The 27,295-nt window shown below is 47.7% G+C and overlaps 1 protein-coding gene and 2 non-coding genes across 4 annotated transcripts; all 3 read right to left on the bottom strand.

Annotated features, from left to right (window-relative positions):
- Window positions 1-256: 256 nt before the first annotated feature.
- tnpo2 (transportin 2) lies at window positions 257-16,890 on the bottom strand. Of its 2 annotated transcripts, none has more exons than XM_002938477.5 (25): window positions 16,801-16,890; window positions 15,425-15,538; window positions 13,604-13,679; window positions 12,418-12,567; window positions 11,984-12,090; window positions 10,741-10,874; window positions 10,571-10,652; window positions 10,244-10,366; window positions 9,980-10,098; window positions 9,828-9,888; window positions 9,241-9,412; window positions 8,893-9,045; window positions 8,514-8,739; window positions 6,595-6,766; window positions 6,269-6,355; window positions 5,854-5,961; window positions 4,664-4,822; window positions 4,486-4,573; window positions 4,001-4,099; window positions 3,742-3,837; window positions 3,390-3,465; window positions 3,027-3,126; window positions 2,827-2,901; window positions 2,077-2,220; window positions 257-1,988 (listed from the first exon to the last, which is right to left on the bottom strand). In XM_002938477.5, the coding sequence occupies exons 2-24, from the start codon at window positions 15,521-15,523 to the stop codon at window positions 2,113-2,115; spliced, it is 2,670 nt and encodes an 889-aa protein (XP_002938523.1). In that variant the 5' UTR covers window positions 15,524-15,538; window positions 16,801-16,890; the 3' UTR covers window positions 257-1,988; window positions 2,077-2,112. The 2 variants fall into 2 exon arrangements, with proteins under 2 accessions (XP_002938523.1, XP_004915512.1); XM_004915455.4 differs by having other exon boundaries at window positions 16,760-16,849.
- LOC116409864 lies at window positions 6,488-6,559 on the bottom strand. Its single transcript, XR_004222122.1, has one exon. It is a non-coding gene; the product is annotated as a small nucleolar RNA SNORD41 (small nucleolar RNA).
- LOC116409865 lies at window positions 12,277-12,344 on the bottom strand. Its single transcript, XR_004222123.1, has one exon. It is a non-coding gene; the product is annotated as a small nucleolar RNA SNORD41 (small nucleolar RNA).
- Window positions 16,891-27,295: the final 10,405 nt, after the last annotated feature.

Here is a 27,295-nt window from a genome sequence, read left to right as displayed (position 1 = left end):
AATGAATGCAATAATGTGATTGGTTACCATGGGTTGCTGCCCAAGGGCAAATTTGCCCAGTGTTGATAAGTGACCCCCAGTATCCCCCCCGCAGGAAGGTAGGCGTAACCAATAATTGCAATTTGTGTCAGTGTTCCTATACATTTGCCAAGGCCACCTCACCCCATACCTTTATGCCAATCAGTAGTAGCCCCAGCACATTCCGCGTTGTACCCATACCACCCTGCTCCGACAAAGAAATTATTCCAGCTCACAGTTAAAGTGGTAAAATCCTCCATATTGTTTTTTTTTTTTTTTACTTTTCCCGCGACAGAGACAAACATCTCCCTTGGTTGGGGGGTTGTTCCATGTTCCATATTGCATTGTACAATAAGACACAACATTGTTTTTGAGTCACAAAAAAAAAAAAACCTGCATTTTTAGTTAACAAAAAAAAAAAAAATATACATAAAATGAGAATATAATTCTCATCTGAGCAAAGGTGCAAGCAAGATGGCTTTACACTAAATACACTGCAGTTTTACCATAGGAAACATTACATCACAAATACCAATACACAGACCCAGAATTGAACTGGAGCCTAGTGGTGTGCCCTAGAAAACAGGGGAGGGAGGAAGGGTGATATTACTGAACGGGCGGCATTGCGTCCCACCCCGGCTCAGGCAGGCTGTGACATCTTGAAGCCCACCCTTTGCTTCTTGCTTTTAAAAGTAGGTATTGTTAAAAGGTCACCCACCCCCCAATACCTGTCCTCATCTGTTCGGGTTCACCACTTCCCTGCCAGCGCAATGCCAGCTCATCTCTAGCGGCAAGGCCTCAGCCATTTTGGACCCAGTCAATGCTTGTCTCCCAAGTTCATTGCTTGGAGTCAGTGCCGGCCAACGCTGCGGAGCCAGGAACCTGAAATGCCAGCACCGGAAGCCTCAGCTCACTAGGAACAATAACATTTACTAGGAGTCTGCTGGGAAAAGCAAATCTCTTTTCTTCCATCCCACGTCAGCAGCCAAAGGGTTAAGGAGACCCTTTGCGAAATCGATTTTGTGATAAAAACTAAGCAGCCCCCCTTATGCCACGGAGATCCTGGGGCACGAGGAGAGGGCCGATAAGCTGGGGATGCTGAAATGCAACGTTTCTTGGATAAAACATGGATGAACGCCAACCTGGGTCCCTGCTGTACTTCAAATGCCAGTGACTTGGAGCCATCCACGAGGTAGGTGGCAAGTAGGGGGTTTCCGCAGGAAGACCGTAGGTCTGGCGCTCTGGGCTTGCTGCCTTTGCCAACAGTATGAAAGGTGGGACCCCAAATTGATTGGGTAAATGGTGGGCAGTTTAAAGGCCACTCCGACGAGATGGGCCGGCCACCCTTCAAATTGGGATGGAGCAATGATGTAAGACTTGGGTGTTCCACACATGCCCAATTACAACACAGTTTGAACAATACTCTGTTTCCTTCCTCCCTCTGTATGCCCACGGGCCCTAAAATACGCTGAACAGCCCTGCCCTACCTTAATTTAAACCCTATCTGTAAGAGATACGGTCGTCTGAACCTGTGCCAGCTCTAACACGGAGCACAGGAGCCAATTACTTCCCTCCTCCTCCCTCCCTCTATGCGCTACCTCCCCCCACCCGCTTCTTCCCCTTCCCACATCCCGCTGTGTGCCTGGCATCTTCTCTTATTCCCTACCTCCTCCCATTAACCATAGAGTTTCATCTTTAAGCCCAACCCCCTTGGATGCACAATAGAAAACAAAATTAACGACTAAATCTGCGCCATGTCTGATGGTGGTAGGGTGGGGGTTGAAATGTTGTGTTGAGCTGTGTAGTTTGCACTATGCAGCACACTTCTCCCTGCAATAATGTTCCTGGGGGTTGGCGACGAGGGGGTGTAATTCTAGCCTTGGACACTGTTCCCTAAAACCCTTCTAAAGACCGGATGAGGGGGCGTAGGACATCTTTCTCCCCGATGACCACATGGACCAAACAGGAACCTAAACAGAGAAGAGACAAAATGAGCGGGTGGACTAAACCAAAGGCCTTAGGTATCTTCTCCTACTATAACCCCCAGAGGCCACTTACCTCCCACGCTGGGTGTGTATCTGCTAACGAGCCCTTTTACACACCGTAGAACGCGGCTAAACGCTCCTTTAGCAGAGGGGGAAACTGCTCAGAGAACTGGTTCCAATTCTCCTCCCCAACCTGCTCTTTAAAACCGTGCAAAATCTACAGGATCCAATGAAGCAAAAGTCAGTCCAGTATAAAGGGTAGGCCTGGGCTATATATACATATATAATATATAATATATGAAGTAAGTAAACATAATTTCAAGCAACTTTGCAATATACAATATCATTCCAAAATATGCAGCCTTTTCATGATTTGTAATGTAAAAATAGGGTTTGGAACAGTTCCCTAAGCCCCGCCCCCTGTTCTGCTGATCTGGCTGACTACTTTGAGACTCAAATAAAATGTAACAGTAGTCGCCTGCCCTCAGCTTGCATTCTCCCAATCCCCTGCACTTGATGTCAGTAAGGAAAGGAACATCTCTGTGCAATGCATTGTGGGTTATGTAGTTCCTGCATGCTGTCTGTAAGCTATGGAGAAGTTGTTGCAATTTGTATCAGTGTTTTAGTCCCTCCTCCCCTGCCAGGATTTCAATTGATGCAGAAAGAGAAGAACTGTTTTGCAGCTGGATTTCAGCCTATAAATGGTATTTATTCCTACTGTTTGAAGGAACAGATTACAGTGATAGGGATATTAGGGGTTTCGGTGTTGTATGGCGCTCTTTAGAAGAACAAGAAAGTCCTATCTTTGTTATAGAATTCTTACCTTATAGAACATGTCCCTCAGATCATCCTTCGGACTCATCCATGACGCCACAGCATCACAAAAGAAAATAAAATCCTGAGGGACAAGGGAAGAGAGGACACAAGTAAGTAAGGGCAAGGCAAGTGTATGGAGGGAACACACCCATCTCTGCTGCCCCCCTATCCCCAAACCCCCCCCCCCATAGAGTGAAGCATATTTACCTGTACAACTCCACCAGGATTCACACCTATCATTATACAGATCCCCCTGAAGGCGGAGTCTTTCTCCTCATTGTCACGGATATTGCGAAGTGATGTGCACCTAGCAATTAAATGATCAAGGCAGTATTTATAGCGTTAAAAGATTCCATTATTGGTGCTTTAAGTTAGGGGGGGGGGGGGTTGCCCAGTAGCAGTAACAGATGACTAGTAAATTCTACCTGCTGATTGGTTGCTATGGGCAAACAATTTAGTGCCTTTTCCCCAAGGTGTCAAGTCAGTGGCTGATAGGACTACCCACAATCCTTTGAGCAGGAGGAAAAGTTAACCCCCCCTGTGGTTCCCAAAGCTTTAAACATTACTTACCAAGGCCTGATAAACTGTTGCAGCATAGGAGCCACTTCCTGGGGACACACACAGCCCAGGCGCCCAATGGTTATGGCTGTACAGGAAAAAGACAAAAGATGGCACCTTATAAAAAGCAAAATGACCTGCAATCCCACTATGCTGTTATAGAGATGTGGACAGAACCAATCAGCTTTCATTGTAATGTCTGTGGTGATTTACTAGTTCCCTCTAGTGGCCAAGCGCTGCCTTGCACACACTCAGGGAAGGTCTGTCTAAGGTAATATTGATGCTTACAGGAAAGCTGGACCTCTAGAATTAAGGAATTTCCCCTAGATATTGTCCTTCAGCTTAACATGAGGATATTACGCACCTGTGTTTTCCAGAAGGGTCTTTGGAGTATTTGGCCGGTTAATGATTTCCACAAGGTTATTTAAGACCATGGGGACATATGGCTGCATCTCCGCTCCTGTAAGAAAGAAATAGAGAGAAAGCCCCTCAGCATCAGCTCCTATAACCGCATTGTGTGTCCCAAAGGGTTAAGCTTCTATTTTCCTACTATTCTGATACTGAACCCGAAATATACAGGCACAGATTCCATTAGGGGTAATATGTCGCCCTGCATCACTCACCCATCTGCATGCAGATCTCTCCGATGGCCCACGTTGCATTATTGCACACAGAGATAAACTCTGGATTTAAGTTGGTGCCCAGAATAGGCATGAACTCCGCTAGAAAAGACAAAATGGAAATTTTAAGTTGTAACAAGTTCAGCAGCTAGATGGTGTGCCACAGAGTCGGCCAGGGTCCCAATCAGCCAATAGGCTCACAGTTACCACTAGGACACCCTTATGATGATAAACACACAAATCTCTAATGGGGTTATGTAATAAAAGGCACTGGAGTTTGCCCAGGAGCAGTAACCCGTAGCAACCAATCAGCAGGTAGCATTTACTGGTCACCTGTTTAAAAGCAAACATCTTATTGGTTGCTATGGGTAACTGCTTCTGGGCAAACTTAGTGCCTTATATTGCATATGGGGTACAGAGGGCAAGTTATGTTTTGTTCTAGCCAAGGCTGGGTAAGCGAAGGGTTACATTTATTGTATGATACTTACAGATGCACGGCTTGACGTGCAGGAAGCAGGCCTTTGTCAGATCTCCCAGGAGAGCAAAGGAACTTTGCCGTACTTCAGGCATGATGTCCTGAGAAGAGAAGGCAGGGGGCACAAATGCCATTAATACATCTCACAGACAGAATTCCTGTATTCCCTGCATCGTTGGAAGCTTCCATACCTGCATGCACTGAAACAACAAGGTCATGATGTTACTCCTGGCCACTAACTGCTCCACGTGGGAACCTAGCCCTTCTGCCAGGCCGCTCAGCAGATCCAAGGCTACGATCATGAAATCCTTATCGGGCGCTTCGTATTGGTCAGGGTGTTGGCTGTACATCTGCCAGCGAATAAGGGAAAAGTCAGTAGATAAAACCAGAAACGCTCAGCCCTACATCAGTGTGACAGCCTGGAACTGTGTTACATGCAGACAGCATGCAGGAACTACATAACCCACAATGCACTGCACTGCGATGTTCCTTTCCTTACTGACATCACGTGCAGGGGATTGTGGGATTGGGAGGATGCAGGCTGAGGGCAAGGCAACTACTATTACATTTTGAGTCACAAAGTAGTCAGCCAGATCCGCAGGGGAACAGGGGGCGGGGCTTAGGAAACTGTTCCAAACCCTATTATTACATGAAAAGGCTGCATATTCTTAACTGATGTATATAGCAAAGTTACTTATAACTATGTCTACTTATATATTATATTATATGATTTTTTTTTCAAAAAGCTTGAAGGTGACCAGACATAAAAAGATGTACAATAAAAGTCCATTCAAAGTTAAACATGAAACCCTAATATTATATTATAACACAAAGCTGGCAAAATATGTTTGACAGCTGGGATTTTTACATTCCTTTATAATGGGTATGGACCCATTATAAAGGAATATAAAAATCCCAGCTGTCAATCATATATTGCCAGCCCCGCCTCTGCCTTCGGAATATAGGAGGGACAAACAATAACTTTAGCTTTCCATTCAGCACTCCTCACTTTTCCCCTCCCTCCTCATCATCATCTAATTATTTAGCCAGTGCATGAGTATGGGTATCTGGTCCTCTATTCTATCACAGAAACAAGATTTAGGCAGGACACAAAGCTTTCCATACTAACAGTGTCCACAAAATGGCGCCTGCCTGCTTGTTGCGATTGTCTAATTTTAGATTTATACGATTAATATAGTGTAAGTGAAGTTTATTTTGCTCAACTAATATGATAGAAAATAATTTGGAGTTATTTCTTAGGGTGACAGGTCCCATTTAAGTTGTGTTTGGGTGAAGTTCCCCTTTGAATTAACTGATTGTAGATATTCTAATCAATTGCTGTGTGATTCTGGAGGCAGCCCCTCTCTCACTGGATACGTACCATGGCCTGGGCGAGTGTTTTCTGGACCAGCGTGACACAGCGCTGATATACAGGCTCACAGTAGGGCAGGAATCCACTCTGCAGTGCAGTAGCTATGGAGGATAAACACTGGAGAAGAAAAGAGACATTGATCAGAGATAGTCGGCATTTACACAGATCCCATTAGTGGTTTAATATTTGGAAGGCAAAGGATCTGTAGTCTTTCCCCAAACAGGCGTTAGAGATTTTGTGCCATTCCTAAAGGCCCAACTCAAAGCCGGGTACAGGCACCGGGGGTCAGATAACAATAGTTCATTCACAGTAAGCATCCTATTTCTGGTTCAGCATCACTCCCCCCACACCAGGTTTTTGCCTACTAGGCCTCCAATTGCCAGTCCTGCAGCAGACAAGCCACCTGGGGCAAGTGGGAACTCACCTCTAACAGTGGGAACAGGTCTTTGTCTTCATCCTTCAATTCATTCCATTTCTGAATCAAAGGGGGCATCAGTTTTTGGATGTACTCCTGCAAAAAGAGCAGTAGCCATGAGTGCTAAACCCATTGCATTGTGGGGACACAGACAGAGGGACAGGTAGTAAAACCTTGGGGAGATAAGTTTGAATTGTAAAACCCAATGGAGGTAATGGAGCTCTGTGTCTGGATCAGACAGTATGAATACAAAGGGAATCATGAGATAACTTCAATATTCACAATGTGCATCACTTCCAGAGATGGGTCCCCCTCAAGCGGTTGGCGACACTCACCGGCTGGTTTAGATGGTGTCCCACGGAGTCGGCCAGGGTCCCAATAGCATCATAGAGAATCAGCAGGTTCTTGTGCTGGTATTTGCCAAAGGCGAACACCAGGGTATCCAATATAAAGCTTAAATAGGGCACAAGTTCTGTACATGCCTCTTCTTCCAGTGTAGCAAATGCACTAGGTGGGGGGGGGGGGGGGAGAAACAATGTTAGCACGGGGTTAAATAGAGCAACATTAGGCCATGTTTGAGGATACTACTTAAAAGGGTTGTACATCTTTTCCCTACATTTTGTATGATAGACGTTGATATTGTGAGACAATTCACAGTTGGTCTTCATTTTTATTTGTGGCTTTTTCTTCAGCAGCTATCTGGTTGCTAGGGTCTTGTTGACCCCAGTAACCAGGCAGCAATTTGAATGAGATACTGCAGTGCTGTCCAACTTCTGTTGTACCGAGGGCCGGAATTTTTCCGACCTACGCGGTGGAGGGCCGATAATGGAAGCCAGTTTTGACCACTCCTCTTTTTGAAACTGCACCCACTTGAAACCACACCCATGTTATCACATGACCATACCCATATTAATGGTTGTAGTACAGCAAAAACCTGCCATACTCTGCCTGCCCTACCCTGCCTTTGTGTGCCATACTCTGCCTGCCCTACCCTGCCTTTGTGTGTGCCATACTCTGCCTGCCCTACACTGCCTGCCCTACCCTGCCTGTGTGTGCCATACTCTGCCTGCCCTACCCTGCCTGCGTGCCATACTTTCACTTTGTGTGCCATTCTTGGCTGGTTTGTGCCAAACTTGGCCTGTGTGTGCCATACTCGGCCTTCCCTACCCTGCCTTTGTGTGTGCCATACTCTGCCTGCCCTACCCTGCCTGTGTGTGCCATACTCTGCCTGCCCTACCCTGCCTGCGTGCCATACTTTCACTTTGTGTGCCATTCTTGGCTGGTTTGTGCCAAACTTGGCCTGTGTGTGCCATACTCGGCCTTCCCTACCCTGCCTGTGTGTGCCATACTCTGCTTGCCCTATGCTGCCTGTGTGTATGGCACACACAGGCAGCCTACAGTGACACAATGCTGGCACTGCTCCTACAGTCTGCACAATAACTATATATTAAAAAACTTTTTAATTGCAGTACCACCTCAGTATATGTTCTTTTTGTAGTGTGCAGGGTTTATTTGTGGGTTTCTACTGCTCCTGAGGTGTGAACAGGGGAACAATGGGGGTGATTACAGCCTGAGCCTGAGGTGTGAACACTGCAGGGGGTGAACAATGCAGAGATTAAAAGGTGTGAACAACACAGGGGATTACATATTTAAACAATACAGCCTGATTACAGCCTGAATCTGAGGTGTGAACCATGCAGGGGGCCAGTTAATCACAGTACTGATACCATATAAAGCTTACACAAGAGTAAGCCATCAAAGCAGCCAGACAGGTGGGGGGCCACACAGAGGGGGGTCGCGGGCCGCCAGTTGGACAGCACTGAGATACTGGAATATGAATAGAAGGAGGGACTCAATAGAAAGGATTAACAAAACAATAAAAATAAAATTGCAAGCTCAGAGAGCAATAGTTTTATGGCTGCAGGGGTCACTGAACCCCATTTGAAAGCTGGAAAGATGTAGAAACGGTAGGTAAATAAGTTTGTATTTGAGTGTAAACTTCTGATTACAGGAATCCTTCCTACGTGCCACCAGTAAGACAACTGTTGGGACATTGTGCCTTACTGCACTGCTGCATTTAGTGAATGTAAAGGCAATATCTTCTAAATAAGGAATAGGAACATTATATTGTACTATTTACTCTGGGAGGGAGAGGTTGCCCTTTAGTCAAGGGTTTGCATATTAAATAATAAGAGCGTAGATAATAATGAACAGAACCCAAGCCACAGGGCAAGTGGGCAGTCTGTGCCAGTACCTGCAGGCCGCCTCCTGTACCCGCTTGTTGCTGTCTAGAATACGCTTCAGGAGCTCAGTCATCAATGGCTTCAGGTAGAGGTCCGGGGGCTGACTGACCACCCAATGAGCATAGCGGCTCAGCGTCCAACAGGCAATGGAACGGACTAGAGCCTTCTTATCCGACAAGCACTGGATCAGGTGTGGGATGAGCTCAGGCAGGTACGGCACCATGCCCTGCATACAGCCTGCTCACAGAGAGAGAGGGAATAATGTTATATGTAGCCACAAGAGCTCACACTTCCACTCTACTGGCACAGAAAGCATATACGTGACAAGCTGCATGTATGAAATAGGACTATGGGGACAAAAGACAAAAGTCATCATTGGGCTGCACTGACCTTCAGCAATGGCACCAAGGACAAGTATCCCAGACTCCTTTATGACCCACTCAGGGTGGAAGAGGAGATCTTTCAGCAGTGGGAGTAGGTGAGGCAGTAGTTCCTCCCGAAATACATTGGCGAGGATGTCCAGAGCAGCGGCCGAACATTTCCCTGCGAATCCACAAATGAGAGAAGATGAAGGAGACGTCGGCAGTTTGGATGGTGTGCGCGCAGGGGTTCAGCCCGGGTCAGACAGTATGAATACGTGGAACCCTCAGGGGTCAGGCCAGTCAGTCTGCATCATGTCCACGGAACTGATCGTATTTATCTCTTCCCACCGCTGCTATCCATACTGCTCATACTCACTTAGATTCCAGTCAGACAGGGTGTCGTCATCATCGTCGTCGTCATCGTCTGCTTCATCTTCCCCCTGCGCTCGCTCCTCCTCGTGTTGCAGCGTCACCGTGCGAGACTTGTGAAAGCGAGGCTTGATGTCCTGCTCGCTGTCTGGGATGGTCTCGTCCTCCTCCACATCCCCCTGACAGGGACAGAGCAGAAAGATTTAATATGATTGTAGATAGATAATCTAAGATAATTTGCAATTGCTCTTCATTTATTTTTTTTAATGGTTTTTCGTTTATTTAGCTTTTTGTTCAGCAGCTCTCCAGTTTAGTATTTCAGCAGCTAGTTGCTAGGGTGCAGTTTACCCTAGCAACCAGTGGTTTGAACAAAAGTTGGGAATATGAATAGGAGAGGGTCTGACTGCATAGTGCATAGTGACCCCCATTTGAAAGCTGAAGAGGAAGGCAAATAATTCAAAAACTATAAAGACCAATTGCAAAGTTGATCGGAACCACCCCTTTACCTGACAGAAGGGGGTCAGTCAGACAAACGGTTGTCCAGGAGGTTCTAATGGGCCCAAAGAGGCAGACACACCCGACCCGGGAACTCACCTTAAGCAGAATGATGTCAATCTCATTATATTTCATCCCATTCACCAGAATTGGAATTAATCTGAAAAGAGAGGTAGAATAGGAAGTAGACAGAGGCTAAATGACTCTACCCCCTGCAGCTTATGGAAGTGCGCCCTCCAAAGGATACTTACTGCAGCAAGTGGTTGGACAGGGCTTCCTTACAGATGGGCTGGTCGGCCAACGTTAGCCAAAACTCACAGGCCTCCAACGCAACGTTCTCATCGTTGTCCTGTGTCCTCTGCAGCATGTACTGGGGGGACAGAGGTTACACACAGTGAGCCACACAGGCGCAGCGGGGCCCACACAGGCGCAGCGGGGCCCACACAGGCGCAGCGGGGCCCACACAGGCGCAGCGGGGCAGCTCCAAATATTGGGGATAAAGGTAAATTCCCTACCTGTATTATGCTGTGCATGTGTGGGAGCAGCCGGTCTATCCGCACCTCCAACAGCATCACCAGCGCCCTACAGACATTCTTCCGAACCTCGGGGTCCTCATCCACCGCCAGGGCAAACAAATGCTGCCAAAATAACGAGCAACAGATTTAATTCAGAGCCTGATATAGTTTCTGACTGCAGTGCCAGCGACGAGGCGAGCCCGGATCAGACAGTATGAATACAAGTACCCCCAGCTTTGGGTCGGGTTAAGTTCTGCTGCATCATCTCCGAAGGGCACGTCAGATTTATTGCAGCTCTAAAAGGGTTAATCTGCAAAATGGACTCACCTCAATGAAAGTGTCTATGTTATCCATGAGAGCCTGGGCCCGGTCTGTGATAAACTGGTTGACGCAGGCAATGGCATGGGACCTGCACAGGAAGGAACAGACAGTTACCCAGGAAGGAGAGGGGAGCAGTAAGGGGCAATGGCAGAAAGCACTGGTGTATAGCAAGGTACCTGATCTTGGGGCTGCAGTGCTTAAAGAACTGCAGGAACTTGGGGATCATGATATTGAGCGGCCGGTTTAACGCGTCGCTGTCTAGGAGTTCGGAGGAATCCTCGCAGATCTTTTGCAGAGCCCCGAAGGAACCCTGATAACAGAGGAACGCCAACAGTGAGCCAATGGGAGCAATGGGCACCGTAGTGAGCTTCAATGCATAAAGAGCAACCCCAACAGTGAGCCAATGGGAGCAAGGGGCACCGTAGCGACCTTCCATGCATAAAGAGCAACCCCAACAGTGAGCCAATGGGAGCAAGGGGCACCGTAGCGAGCTTCCATGCATAAAGAGCAACCCCAACAGTGAGCCAATGGGAGCAAGGGGCACCGTAGCGAGCTTCCATGCATAAAGAGCAACGCCACAGCATGTGCTTATGGTACTTCAACAAGCCAGAGGGGGGAACTGCTCCATCTACTGTACCACAGACAGTACTGCAGGTACAAGCAATTACCCCCAACAGCAGCCCAGAGCATGTACCCCAGAAGCCAATAAGCTACACTGGGAAACTGCTCCATCTACTGTTCCACAGGTAGTACTGCAGGTACAAGTAATTACCCAACAGCAGCCCAGGGCATGTACCCCAGAAGCCAATGAGCTACACTGGCAGATACTGGCCACCCAGGTAGGCAGTGGGCAGCCATTCCCACTCTCTCATTGCATTTGTAGGATTCTTGGCAGGAGGGGCAAGAGATTTTCACCCCATTGCACCAATACTGACCAAAAAAAACTCAATTTGCACGAATAGCAGGTGGCCCACTGTACCCTGCCCCCACCATTGCTGGCAGTGATAACCTGCATACCCCCTGCTGCACTTATAAACTCCCATCAACTGCAATCACATGAGAGGTCAATTTTACCGCCTCTTTATCAGTATGTGGCCAGCCAACCCCCACCCACTGACAGTTTCCTACAAGGGTAGGGGAATGTTTGTGTAGATACTGTTAGTCGCCCCCATTACTTACATAACTGCATCAGCAGGAAGCCCTGCCCCCTGCACCACACCAGCACGAATCTGCCAGCCACTCCCCTCAAAGCAACAGACCCATTAACTACACTATTCACCACATTTTTGGACCTCTCACAGCACAAATACCCAATTTAGTGATCAGAAAAAAAACACAGACAGCTTTTCTCAGGACACAAGGGCCAACCCTCGGTTCCACCTGCCTCGGTGTGCCAGGGGACCTGCCATTGGCTTGTACCTCACACGTGTTGTAATCCTCAGAATTGAGCAGGTTGCACAGCTGGGGAAGCAGCTCCGGCCACGTTTGCAGCTCCCCCTTGGAGGCAATGGTGGTGATAAGGATACCTAGAAAAGAAACGCCATTATAGACGGATATTGTTTATTGGGACAAAGGCCATCCATTCCCTATATATCCATTTCTTTATACAACACAGGGAGCTGCCATAGTGCTTGTCTCTGAGCATTACTATGCAGCAGCCAAGATTATATCCCATCACTGCGGATGTGCTAGGCTTACTGACAAGTGCACCCCTGGATCAGACAGTATGAATACAATAACCCTCATATTATATCAGGTTAATTACATGCATCATTTCCAGGGTTACGGATGATAAGAGAAGCACCCCCAATCCCAGAGCTTCCCACCCAATGGCAGGCAGCCGGGCCACTCACCAATTGTAGCCCTGATGAGGGAGGAGGAGTCTCCTATACTGTTCAGGCACTCCTGCTTTATAAAGTCAGATACATTCTGCGGGAAGCTCTGATAATGTGCTTTCACGTTATTCTTCAGGATCAGCCCACTGAGGGACCGCGTCGGCTCATCTGGAAAGAAAGGCAACAAAAAAACGGACATATCAGGGCACTGGGGCTGGGAAATGCCGAAATGCAACCGGAGCAAGATATGTACGGGGTGGGGGGGGGATAGAGATTTAGGAAATACAACCCAAAGGGTTAAAAGACTGCAACGTGAAGAAACAACAGGGGGCTAAGTATTCAGCTACACTGCCTTAGCTCACATAGTAGTTAAGGTTGAGAAAAGACCCACGTGCTTTGCCTGCTGGTCGTACATGGGTTGTTTTTATCCCTGCAATCTTCACAGGAAGAAGCCCCCCCCCCCCTTCCTCCTTCCTGAGGGGTCCCCACCAGAACTGGTGTCAAATGCATGGGAAGTGGTTAACAGCAGGCAAGAACCTCTTGACTAATGCAGTTCTCCCTCCCTCAGGCAACTGCAGCACCATCACCATAAGGTGTTGGCACCGGCTGTTATGACTCACTGGGTGCTTGGGTGATGATGTCATCACCAAGGGACCTAATTGAGTCAATTGCACAGTCACACTTTCATTAAAGTGGTAGTTCACCTTTAAGAAAGCCATTATATAACCTACTAAAAGTTCATTCTTAGCAACTTTCCAATTGGTCGTTATTTTTATTTATTATAGTTTACAAGTAAATCACCGCCTTCGTCTGACTTTCCAGCTTTCAAAAGGGGGTCGCTGACCCCGGCAGCTAAAAAACCCCATGCGCGGTGAGGCTACAATATTAATATTATTGTAACTTTTTATTTATTCTCTTTCTATTCAGGCCTCTCCTATTCATCTCACAGTCTCTCACTCACACCACTTCCTGGTTTCTAGGATAATTTAAACCCTAGCAACCAAATAGCTGCTGAAATTCCAAACTAGAGAGCTACTGAACAAAAAGCTAAATAATTCAAAAAACACAAATAAAAAATTAAGACCAATTGCTAAATGTTAATTTAAAGGTTTACAACCCCATTAAGTTGCCATAGTTACTAATTATAGTTTTATTAATATCAATATCCAATAAGAATCTTGGGATGGGTTGGCCCCACACTCACCTTCAGACTTGAGCCTCGTCAGCACAAAGATCAGGTAATTATTGAAGTCAGGGTATTGGTTCAGCTGCTTAAGTTTCTGCATTCAAGCTCAGGAAAAACAATACAATTGTGAAACGTTCCCTCCCAAACCCAGTTATGTGGCATAAAGCCCTGCCATTCAGGGGTCGGGGGGGGTGGAAGGAAAGAACACATGCACTTATCACTTCCTGCCTTGTTCTGTTATATGGTGCAAATAGAAACATACTCCCCTGACCTGCTGAGAAACTGTATGGCTTTTACGAACAGCTCCCCTTCTGGCCATAAGCAGTGGTGCATCTCTAGAGGACAGACATTAAGCTAAGCAGGAAATGTATAACGTTCAGGGTACTGACTGGGGGGTGCAGGGCCGACTGCCCCAGGGGCCCTGCAGGTCCCCCGCACCCCCTGCTGACCCTCCCAAACCCCACCCCCACCCGACATAATCCCCTGAGCACTTGTAAGTTTAACACGCCAGGGCAGGAACACTGTCGGCCGGGGGAGTGCTGGCAAGGGTCCCAGTCTGACCCTGATAACGATTCCAAAGACCCATAATTAATTATCATCTGATATTACTAGCTTCCACCATGTGACAAGCCTTAAGGTGGTCTTCTTCTGCCAAACGCTTGAATAACGATCTTACGGACAGTAATTCTGAACCCACGCGGTCCAAAAATTGTACGAAACAGTTTCAATTATATTGGTGCGTGTATGGCCAGCTTCATACTGATCACTCCCTGGGGGGCGGAGCTATTGCCCTAATGTACTGAACTGCATCCCCTATAAATGATCCCAAGGCTATAATGTGGGCTGACTAGAGATAAAGGTTCTATTCTGTGCTTCTCTGCAGTGAGTCAGATGCCTTCTGCTCCCTCTGTACAACGCCGCGCGCTGGCGCCTCCTCAAGCCGTTCCCACATGGCAGCGCCTTCCTCTGCACACACGGAGGAAGCCAACTTCATTTCACAAGGGATGCCAACAGGAACAAAGGCATCTGCATCTTCACATCTTGTGCGCAAGTTTGTAACAACGCCACATTCTAGTAGCTACAAACTGAATAAAAAGCATTTGCTTAAAGGGGAACTACGCCTGATTTTTTCCAACATAACTAAAACAACTGCAGATGTAACAGACTGATCAAAGGGGTTGTTCACCTTCACGTTAACCTTTAGTATGTTATAGAATGGTCTATTTGTAGCAAGTTTTCAATTGGTCTTCATTTTTTTTTATGTATTATAGTTTTTAAAGGTATTTGCCTTCCTCTTCTGAATCTTTCCAGGTTTCAAATGGGGGTCACTGACCCCAACAGCCAAAAAACTGTTGCTCTGTGAGGCTACAATTGTATTATTACTTTTTTTTTTTTTTAACTATTCTATTTAGGCCCTCCTCTATCAAATCACTGCCTGGTTGCTAGGTTAAATTGGACCCTAGCAACCAGTTTACTGCTGAATTCCAAACTGGAGAAAAGCATAACAAAAAGCTAAATAACTCAAAACCTGCAAATAATAAAAAACAATAGTAAAATGTCTCAGAATAACAGTCTCTACATCATTCTAAAAGTTGATCTAAAGGTGAACAACCCCTTTAAACATGTCCAAAGCAGCATTTGTTCGTTTCTGCCCTGCTGGTTCCGACTCTTCGAACAATCTAGCCAGCTTCCCAGCTCCAGACATGACTCCAGTTCCCACATGCTTTCTCACAGGTCTGTTAAGCAGCTGGATTCTGCTACATTGTTACAAGGAGTAGGAAAGCATGTAATGTATTAAACTGTAATTAATGTATCAAACTGTGGGCAAGTAAAGGATACATCCTGGACTACCCTCTGGGTGGCCGTGTCTGGGGACTGGGAGTCCTTTAGCAGCTGCAAGACTTGCTGCAGTCCTTCCTCATCTGGGCGCCAGTCCATCGCGGCAACAATAATCTAAAAAGAAAGGGCAAGTAAGTACTTTGCTTTGTATTTATAGTCAACGCGATTCTGTGCTGGCCTGTCATTGTGTGTGAGTTTTGTATATCTCCTGTGATTAAAGGAACCCCATAGGGGCGAGGGTGATTGGGGGTTCGCTTCAGCTTATGCAGATATTAACCCCTAGAGAACCAGAACCACCATAGAAACATTAGATTAGATAAGGGCACAGTTCCCTCCATCAACAGCATGTACTGTGAGTCTGGACTGTACCGAGGGTCGGCCCCACCAATAACTTGGCCCTCAACCCTCACCCCCTTAAGAATGCGATGCAAGCTAAAGAATGCAACACTGCATGTAATGGGGCAACAGGGTGTGCTCACAGGGGGGGGGGAATGCTCGCCCGAGGGTTAGGAAGATCGCAACTGGGGTGAGGGGGCCCCACTAGGTGGCAGCTTCGGACACCCCAGTCCAACCGGACCCCCTGCTCCTGACAGAAGTAAATGCAGCAGCACAGCAGTGCAGTAAAGGGAATCAAAGCTTTGGCACCCTGACAGATAGTTCTTTAGATTGTACCAGCCCAGAGACCCAGCACAGCCGGAGTTAACTTGCCAGGGCAAACCATTGCTAGGCACAATCTACTTATGTCCCTATAGGTATAGATGGCTACTAACTTTGTTTTTAAGGCTTCAGTTCTGCTTTAAAGTGTATAAATACAAAATATATCTATATGAAGAATATCAATAAATGCACTTATGCTGCACTCTCTCCCAGCTCTGTATTCTTTTAACCCACATCCATTCCCCAAGCCCCCTCCTCCCCCGGCTTGGAACTAAAGGAGAGGGGCCACTGGAACAGAACTGATGAAACCATTGCTGCACTATAATATACCCCACATCACTGTACATTCTACTCCCACCGCCAGGGGGGCCTGTAAAGCCCGGGACCTCGGGCAAACCCCTCTAACTGCCGCCCTTATTAACGGGAGTCACAAAGGGTCAGATTGGATCCGATTCTAATCTCTGCCTCTCACAGCTGATACTATCGGACTACAGTTCCCAGCATCCCCCAGGAGCACAAGGCCTATGGGAGATTTGGTCATCAAAAGCGCTAAAGCCGGGCGGGCTAACACGCCTCGATTATTATCCCCATTCTCCAGCCAACATTCGCCGGTAACGCTTCTCCCCTCACCCTTACTGCCCACATCCGCTCCCTCCCGCTCCCGTGAGTCCCAGCTACCCGTTATCCGTGCTCCCAATAACCGTCCCGCAAGGTCTCACCGCGCTGGGCTGCTGGAGGCTCGCAAGCAGCGGAAACTGAGAGAAAGCGAAAAGAGGGAGCGCGGCCTGATGACGTCATTCACTCCCCTCCAACCAATGGCGTGGCGCGGAGTGGGAGGGGTTACGCCTCGCCTGAGCCACGGCGGCTCCCGTAGGACCCAGGATTTGAAAACGACGGCCTGCCTAATCCCTGAGGAGACCATGTGATCTTTCTAAATGGAGGAGGCGAAGCGGCCGGCGCCATCTTTGTTGGGGAATTAAAGCCGCGGCGGCGTTGGCATACAAATCCCATGTGCAGTCAAACGAGAAAGGAGTCCCTGTGAGGGCTTCCAAGCTGTATGCACACATATAGTAATAGAGCCTGAATTACTAAAGGCCTTCCCTTGCTTTAATGGTTCATAATAATAGAAGTTCCTCTGCCCCCACAAGTAGTAAACTGGGCACAGCCTAGAGCAGGGTGGCCAAACGTTTTGACTCAGGGGCCACATTGACTTACAGAGGGGCCATATTGACTTACAGAGGGGCCACATTGACTTACAGAGGGGCCACATTGACTTACAGAGGGGCCACATTGACTTACAGAGGGGCCACATTGACTTACAGAGGGGCCATATTGACTTACTTACAGAGGGGCCACATTGACTTACAGAGGGGCCACATTGACTTACTTACAGAGGGGCCACATTGACTTACAGAGGGGCCATATTGACTTACAGAGGGGCCATATTGACTTACTTACAGAGGGGCCACATTGACTTACAGAGGGGCCACATTGACTTACAGAGGGGCCATATTGACTTACTTACAGAGGGGCCACATTGACTTACAGAGGGGCCATATTGACTTACTTACAGAGGGGCCACATTGACTTACAGAGGGGCCATATTGACTTACTTACAGAGGGGCCACATTGACTTACTTACAGAGGGGCCACATTGACTTACAGAGGGGCCATATTGACTTACTTACAGAGGGGCCACATTGACTTACAGAGGGGGCCATATTGACTTACAGAGGGGCCACATTGACTTACTTACAGAGGGGCCATATTGACTTACAGAGGGGCCATATTGACTTACTTACAGAGGGGCCATATTGTCTTACAGAGGGGCCACATTGACTTACTTACAGAGGGGCCATATTGACTTACAGAGGGGCCACATTGACTTACAGAGGGGCCACATTGACTTACAGAGGGGCCATATTGACTTACAGAGGGGCCACATTGACTTACAGAGGGGCCACATTGACTTACAGAGGGGCCATATTGACTTACTTACAGAGGGGCCATATTGACTTACAGAGGGGCCATATTGACTTACAGAGGGGCCACATTGACTTACAGAGGGGCCACATTGACTTACTTACAGAGGGGCCATATTGACTTACACAGGGGGCCATATTGACTTACAGAGGGGCCATATTGACTTACAGAGGGGCCACATTGACTTACAGAGGGGCCACATTGACTTACAGAGGGGGCCAATGTCACGCCATTTCCGCTCGTCAGCCCCCAGACGTCAAGTCTCGCGTGATAAGACTTGTGGAGTCGGCGGGTCGGATTAAAAAGACCAATGGGCTGGACGTGGCCCGCGGGCCGTAGTTTGCCCACCCCTGGCCTAGAGGGTCAGCTCCCTCACAGGATAAAAAAGGAGGTGACTGGCACAACAAGTGTAATGTAAGGGGGCTGAGCCCCCAGTGTGTTTATGGAACATGTAGCAGCAACATCTCGGGGGCGTACCCGGCCCAATACAAGCGGGGTTACCGACGGAGCAGTTACCTGGAGACGAGAGGACAGGAGCACTGTAGGGGTGCATATCGATTGCTAAGGGGCTGCCGTATATCATAAAATGCTTGGGGGGCCACAATATGTCATGAAAGGGCCAAATTGTGTTTATCCTTCCAACGTTTGTGTTGCTAATTAATAAACCCAGACACTCATTTGCAAGGGGTATGTACCTAATTGCCTGTTGGACTTATGGGGTTTAAGCCCCCCACTGTAAGCTTTGGTTCTCTGCCCTCCAGGATGGGGCCCACCTTGAAATCCTCTAGTAGGCCAGTATGCACATAGGGACAGATGATATTGGTCACATGAACAGTGTTAGACTTTGATACCTGGGGCCCACCAGAAACCTCACCCCAACGGGTCCATCAAACACATAAGCACATCAGTAGCACCCCTACCCCCCACTATGTACACAGACCTGATAAAACATGGACCTTAAGGCAAATGTGAAGCTTAGATTTTAGGCCCCCACCCCAACATCTGGCACTCACTTTAACCACAATCACCCAGAAAATGTATGAGCACTCCATTAACCCCAGACATGCCACTAAATTGACTGCAAAAAATGGATAACGAGCATTCTATTAAACCCAGACATACATGGAGAGAAGGGGATAGTAAAACATTGGGGCAGACAGTAAAAAAGTTTTGTCAACAAAGAGGGGATAAGGAATTGGGCCCAGGCAAAGTCAGACATCGATGGATTGCAGTGAGAAGGAACGCCGATAATGGCGGTAAAGGACAGGCTAACTATTTACAGCTGGGTTAAACAAGTCTAGGCAGGCATGTCGGGGCCCACTAGGAATTGGGTCCACCAGGTTCCCATTAGTCCAACCCTGGCTGCGACCAATGGTGTATCCCCATAAGGCCAATCTGGGCGGTTGCCCAGTGTTGGGGAGGAGGGGGCAGAGGTTGGGACAGATGGTGCCAGGCTTGGATGGGTCACATTTGGGAAGGTTTGAGAAGGGGTACCACTTATGGCCCCACTGGCCATTAAACTGCCCCTGGCTGTGACATACATACCCTCTGGCCATTAAACTGCCCCTGGCTGTGACATACATACCCTCTGGCCATTAAACTGCCCCTGGCTGTGACATACATACCCACTGGCCATTAAACTGCCCCCGGCTGTGACATACATACCCACTGGCCATTAAACTGCCCCTGGCTGTGACATACATACCCTCTGGCCATTAAACTGCCCCTGGCTGTGACATACATACCCACTGGCCATTAAACTGCCCCCGGCTGTGACATACATACCCACTGGCCATTAAACTGCCCCCGGCTGTGACATACATACCCACTGGCCATTAAACTGCCCCCGGCTGTGACATACATACCCACTGGCCATTAAACTGCCCCTGGCTGTGACATACATACCCACTGGCCATTAAACTGCCCCTGGCTGTGACATACATACCCACTGGCCATTAAACTGCCCCTGGCTGTGACATACATACCCTCTGGCCATTAAACTGCCCCTGGCTGTGACATACATACCCTCTGGCCATTAAACTGCCCCTGGCTGTGACATACATACCCACTGGCCATTAAACTGCCCCCGGCTGTGACATACATACCCTCTGGCCATTAAACTGCCCCCGGCTGTGACATACATACCCACTGGCCATTAAACTGCCCCCGGCTGTGACATACATACCCTCTGGCCATTAAACTGCCCCTGGCTGTGACATACATACCCTCTGGCCATTAAACTGCCCCTGGCTGTGACATACATACCCACTGGCCATTAAACTGCCCCCGGCTGTGACATACATACCCTCTGGCCATTAAACTGCCCCTGGCTGTGACATACATACCCTCTGGCCATTAAACTGCCCCTGGCTGTGACATACATACCCTCTGGCCATTAAACTGCCCCTGGCTGTGACATACATACCCACTGGCCATTAAACTGCCCCCGGCTGTGACATACATACCCTCTGGCCATTAAACTGCCCCTGGCTGTGACATACATACCCTCTGGCCATTAAACTGCCCCTGGCTGTGACATACATACCCACTGGCCATTAAACTGCCTCTGGCTGTGACATACATACCCACTGGCCATTAAACTGCCTCTGGCTGTGACATACATACCCACTGGCCATTAAACTGCCTCTGGCTGTGACATACATACCCACTGGCCATTAAACTGCCCCTGGCTGTGACATACATACCCTCTGGCCATTAAACTGCCCCTGGCTGTGACATACATACCCACTGGCCATTAAACTGCCCCTGGCTGTGACATACATACCCTCTGGCCATTAAACTGCCCCTGGCTGTGACATACATACCCTCTGGCCATTAAACTGCCTCTGGCTGTGACATACATACCCACTGGCCATTAAACTGCCCCCGGCTGTGACATACATACCCACTGGCCATTAAACTGCCCCTGGCTGTGACATACATACCCACTGGCCATTAAACTGCCTCTGGCTGTGACATACATACCCACTGGCCATTAAACTGCCTCTGGCTGTGACATACATACCCACTGGCCATTAAACTGCCCCTGGCTGTGACATACATACCCACTGGCCATTAAACTGCCCCTGGCTGTGACATACATACCCTCTGGCCATTAAACTGCCTCTGGCTGTGACATACATACCCACTGGCCACCAATTACTTTTTTTGGTTCCTGGTCCCATGGCAGTTGCAGCAGCAGCAGTCATGTGTCAGGAGTGTATATTGGGGTGCATACGGCATTGTGACAAGGATGTGTATTTGCCATCACATTATGCACCTCAAAAATAGAAGGACTGAGCGCTGCTTCAATTCAAAGCTACACAAAAACCCCTTACTAAAACCACCCAACCAATCCACTTCCAATGTCTTTGCACCCCAGTATATACACTAGGTTTGTCACCCCACTGCTTTAAAGCATAAGCCCCAAGTCAATGTTAGGGACCCCTCCCTGTGGGGAGCAAGCAGCATTGGCCTGGTGTGGGGGGGGCACACTCTAGTGATTTGGGGTTTAGTTCTCCTTTAAAAAGAGTCATGTTTAATCCACATGTATCTCTGCTTAGTGGCAATGTATGCAGACTGCACTGATATCAGCACGGCCATGCATCAAACTGTATCACTAACTGGCCATTCAGCAGGCAGGCATGATGTACGTTCGGCTTGTTGCCCTGGGTGTGAGACAAGAGTCCTGTGCAGAGAGAGCCAGTCCCTTCCCGGGGTCCATCTGTCGAGCAGTGAGGGTATTAGCATGTACCAGGCCTAGTGGCGCAGGCTAAAGCATGACATATGGACACGCTAATGACAGGCTTGCTTTGTATGGGGCTTACGATATGTTTTATCCCTGTGACTGAGAATCACTGTGTAAATACAAGGGATCGAGGGGCTTTGCTGGGTAATTGTGGGATTAAGGACAGGCTATTCATGACTCGTGCCGTGGCCCACTTACTGCTCGTTGCTAAATATCGGCTCTTTGTGGAACGCCAAGCCTGGGAATGGCACATTTGCTTCAGTTATTTTGTGCAGAAGTGACTACTGAAAGCAGCGTCTGTCTGTCCCTTTCTATTCTCTGCACTGCTGGTTCTGACTAATGTACCACAAGCAAATCAGCAGCTATGAGGAAGCGACTGTTTTAAAAGTCAGAACCAGCAGTGCAGATAATATAAACAGCCACTGCGTTCAATAGCGATTACATTGGCAGATAACTAACACTACAACTGTGGAATGGATATTAGGAAGTAGCTTAGAATGATATTTTCTTACATTGGTCCAGGGGCGGGCCAAGCCGATGGGGCGCCCTAGGCAACCCGGTCGGCCACCCCACCTGCACCCCACCCCACCCCCTTGCGTGTGCTTAGGCATTCGGCCTTTCCCCAAACGGCGCATGCGCGCCAAAGCAAATGCAAGGGGGAGTGTGATCTGATCGGTCATTGCCTCCACCGTTAATTACAAGCGGCGGGGGCAATGACAAGTAGCAGGACTAGGGGTAGGCAGGAGAGGCTCCTGTCTGGCGCCCCCCAATCATTGCGCCCTAGGCAACTGCCTCTTCTTCCTCCCCCTAGTTCCGGCCCTGCATTGGTCAAAATTTCATTTTTGGGTTTATATCCCCTTAAGAAGTGAGCGACAACAGGGTGCAGTTCTAGCCATACACAAATGAGCAGTATCTGTATCCAATCTGACACACAGACTGTTGGGCAATAGACATCTAGCTGATTCCCCCAACCAGGGGGTCTGAAATGTTATCATTTTGGCCCCAAAACAATAGCAATAAGCTGCCAATTTGCTCTGGCGTGTGGGCAGATGGCATGGGCAGCTTTACTGGTATCAAGAGCTCCCTCTGCTGGTTTAGAAAAGGTACTAAAGTAATTCCATGGCCCAATCCATTCATGAGCCATTCAGATAGGGGGGAACTGATCCTGGCCTTGCTTTGGGGGACACTGGCTCTAATCCTGGGGGTACCTCTGCAATCCCTTCCATAAAGCAAGAGGTTGTTGTTCGCCAGAAAGGAAATGGAAATAGTCTTGCCATGCAAGCACAGAAAGTGCTAATGTCTTTCAAAATATTTATTCTCAGAACAATAATGCTTTGCACAGTATAGGTATTGGACCCCTTATCCGGAAAGCCATTATCCAGAAAGTTCTGAATTACGGAAAGGCTCTCTCCCATAGACTCCATTATAAGCAAATAATTCAAATTTTTAAAAATGATTCCCTTTTCTCTGTAATAATAAAACAGTACCTGTACTTGATCCCAACTAAGATATAATTACCCCTTATTGGGGCAGAACAGCCCTATTGGGTTTATTTCATGGTTAAATGATTCCCTTTTCTCTGTAATAATAAAACAGTACCTGTACTTGATCCCAACTAAGATATAATTACCCCTTATTGGGGCAGAACAGTCCTATTGGGTTTATTTAATGGTTAAATGATTCCCTTTTCTCTGTAATAATAAAACAGTACCTGTACTTGATCCCAACTAAGATATAATTACCCCTTATTGGGGCAGAACAGTCCTATTGGGTTTATTTAATGGTTAAATTATTCCCTTTTCTCTGTAATAATAAAACAGTACCTGTACTTGATCCCAACTAAGATATAATTACCCCTTATTGGGGCAGAACAGCCCTATTGGGTTTATTTAATGGTTAAATGATTCCCTTTTCTCTGTAATAATAAAACAGTACCTGTACTTGATCCCAACTAAGATATAATTACCCCTTATTGGGGGCAGAACAGCCCTATTGGGTTTATTTAATGGTTAAATGATTCCCTTTTCTCTGTAATAATAAAACAGTACCTGTACTTGATCCCAACTAAGATATAATTACCCCTTATTGGGGCAGAACAGCCCTATTGGGTTTATTTCATGGTTAAATGATTCCCTTTTCTCTGTAATAATAAAACAGTACCTGTACTTGATCCCAACTAAGATATAATTACCCCTAATTGGGGGCAGAACAGCCCTATTGGGTTTATTTAATGGTTAAATGATTCCCTTTTCTCTGTAATAATAAAACAGTACCTGTACTTGATCCCAACTAAGATATAATTACCCCTTATTGGGGGCAGAACAGCCCTATTGGGTTTATTTCATGGTTAAATGATTCCCTTTTCTCTGTAATAATAAAACACCTTCCCCTGCCCAGTGGCTAAAAGTGCAACCTACTCGCCCGACTGAAGAAACCGACTGGTTCTACATCCCCAATCTCAGTTCCCAGGGGGGGAGGGGGGGCTCGTTCCTTGCCGCTGCTTATGAGCTGAGCCCTAGGAACCCAGGGGCTGGGGTTGAGGGTAACGATGCGCCAGATTCCCATCTGCTATTGGTACACTCTGACTCTTGAAACAATGTAACAGAAGTCCAGCCATGACTCCATTTGCTTTCCAAGAGCTTACAATCTATAAGGTGATTAGTGCAAGGAGAGGAAGACCAGGGGAAGAGGAAGCAATAGAACCAATATGAATTGAGTCCAACCGAAGTACAAACACTCGCACTTCCGCAAACCACAAAATTAGTAGAATAAAGTGGAAGTAAATGCGCCCGGACGCAGATAGGCAGCCGCCTGTGGTTTATTTACATCCTTCTCATTGAGGGACTGTCCCTAGGAAAACCACTAGTTATGGATCCTCAGCAACCCCCAGCAAAAGGGCCACAAGATTCGCTATGGGGGCAGCCACAAGCAATATCTGATGGATACCCCTTGGCCTATGGGATATTTTATTTCTGGGGCCCCACTGTAGCTCAAGGCAGCTGTACTGATATGCACCCCACTATAGGCAGCTGTACTGATATGTACCCCACTATAGGCAGCTGTACTGATATGCACCCCACTATAGGCAGCTGTACTGATATGTACCCCACTATAGGCAGCTGTACTGATATGCACCCCACTATAGGCAGCTGTACTGATATGTACCCCACTATAGGCAGCTGTACTGATATGCACCCCACTATAGGCAGCTGTACTGATATGCTCCCCACTATAGGCAGCTGTACTGATATGTACCCCACTATAGGCAGCTGTACTGATATGTACCCCACTATAGGCAGCTGTACTGATATGCACCCCACTATAGGCAGCTGTACTGATATGCACCCCACTATAGGCAGCTGTACTGATATGCACCCCACTATAGGCAGCTGTACTGATATGTACCCCACTATAGGCAGCTGTACTGATATGCACCCCACTATAGGCAGCTGTACTGATATGTACCCCACTATAGGCAGCTGTACTGATATGTACCCCACTATAGGCAGCTGTACTGATATGTACCCCACTATAGGCAGCTGTACTGATATGCTCCCCACTATAGGCAGCTGTACTGATATGTACCCCACTATAGGCAGCTGTACTGATATGTACCCCACTATAGGCAGCTGTACTGATATGTACCCCACTATAGGCAGCTGTACTGATATGTACCCCACTATAGGCAGCTGTACTGATATGCACCCCACTATAGGCAGCTGTACTGATATGTACCCCACTATAGGCAGCTGTACTGATATGCACCCCACTATAGGCAGCTGTACTGATATGTACCCCACTATAGGCAGCTGTACTGATATGTACCCCACTATAGGCAGCTGTACTGATATGTACCCCACTATAGGCAGCTGTACTGATATGCACCCCACTATAGGCAGCTGTACTGATATGTACCCCACTATAGGCAGCTGTACTGATATGCACCCCACTATAGGCAGCTGTACTGATATGTACCCCACTATAGGCAGCTGTACTGATATGTACCCCACTATAGGCAGCTGTACTGATATGCACCCCACTATAGGCAGCTGTACTGATATGTACCCCACTATAGGCAGCTGTACTGATATGTACCCCACTATAGGCAGCTGTACTGATATGTACCCCACTATAGGCAGCTGTACTGATATGTACCCCACTATAGGCAGCTGTACTGATATGCACCCCACTATAGGCAGCTGTACTGATATGTACCCCACTATAGGCAGCTGTACTGATATGCACCCCACTATAGGCAGCTGTACTGATATGTACCCCACTATAGGCAGCTGTACTGATATGTACCCCACTATAGGCAGCTGTACTGATATGCACCCCACTATAGGCAGCTGTACTGATATGTACCCCACTATAGGCAGCTGTACTGATATGTACCCCACTATAGGCAGCTGTACTGATATGTACCCCACTATAGGCAGCTGTACTGATATGTACCCCACTATAGGCAGCTGTACTGATATGCACCCCACTATAGGCAGCTGTACTGATATGTACCCCACTATAGGCAGCTGTACTGATATGTACCCCACTATAGGCAGCTGTACTGATATGTACCCCACTATAGGCAGCTGTACTGATATGTACCCCACTATAGGCAGCTGTACTGATATGTACCCCACTATAGGCAGCTGTACTGATATGCTCCCCACTATAGGCAGCTGTACTGATATGCACCCCACTATAGGCAGCTGTACTGATATGTACCCCACTATAGGCAGCTGTACTGATATGCACCCCACTATAGGCAGCTGTACTGATATGTTCCCCACTATAGGCAGCTGTACTGATATGCTCCCCACTATAGGCAGCTGTACTGATATGCTCCCCACTATAGGCAGCTGTACTGATATGCACCCCACTATAGGCAGCTGTACTGATATGTACCCCACTATAGGCAGCTGTACTGATATGTACCCCACTATAGGCAGCTGTACTGATATGTACCCCACTATAGGCAGCTGTACTGATATGTACCCCACTATAGGCAGCTGTACTGATATGTACCCCACTATAGGCAGCTGTACTGATATGTACCCCACTATAGGCAGCTGTACTGATATGTACCCCACTATAGGCAGCTGTACTGATATGTACCCCACTATAGGCAGCTGTACTGATATGTACCCCACTATAGGCAGCTGTACTGATATGTACCCCACTATAGGCAGCTGTACTGATATGTACCCCACTATAGGCAGCTGTACTGATATGCACCCCACTATAGGCAGCTGTGCAATTGGTCGGTAAATATTGAACCCCGACATTGCTCTCATTATACTATACCCAATATAGAAGGATATGATTATAGTAGGTGTTAACTCAGATCTGTGAACTACATTTCCCAGGATTCCCTTGCAGTTTGTCTGTAACTAGTACGCACACCTGGAACGTCCAACCTGGCACCGCCCATCCCAGGGGAACCGTGCGCCTGCGCACTGGCCGGTTACAGGGTAAAGTCTCTC

The sequence above is a fragment of the Xenopus tropicalis genome, chromosome 3 (assembly GCF_000004195.4).
Source record: "Xenopus tropicalis strain Nigerian chromosome 3, UCB_Xtro_10.0, whole genome shotgun sequence".
Classification (NCBI taxonomy): Eukaryota; Metazoa; Chordata; class Amphibia; order Anura; family Pipidae; genus Xenopus; species Xenopus tropicalis.
The sequence above is the reverse complement of the archived record's forward strand: the minus strand, read 5'-3'. Positions and strand labels throughout refer to the sequence as shown.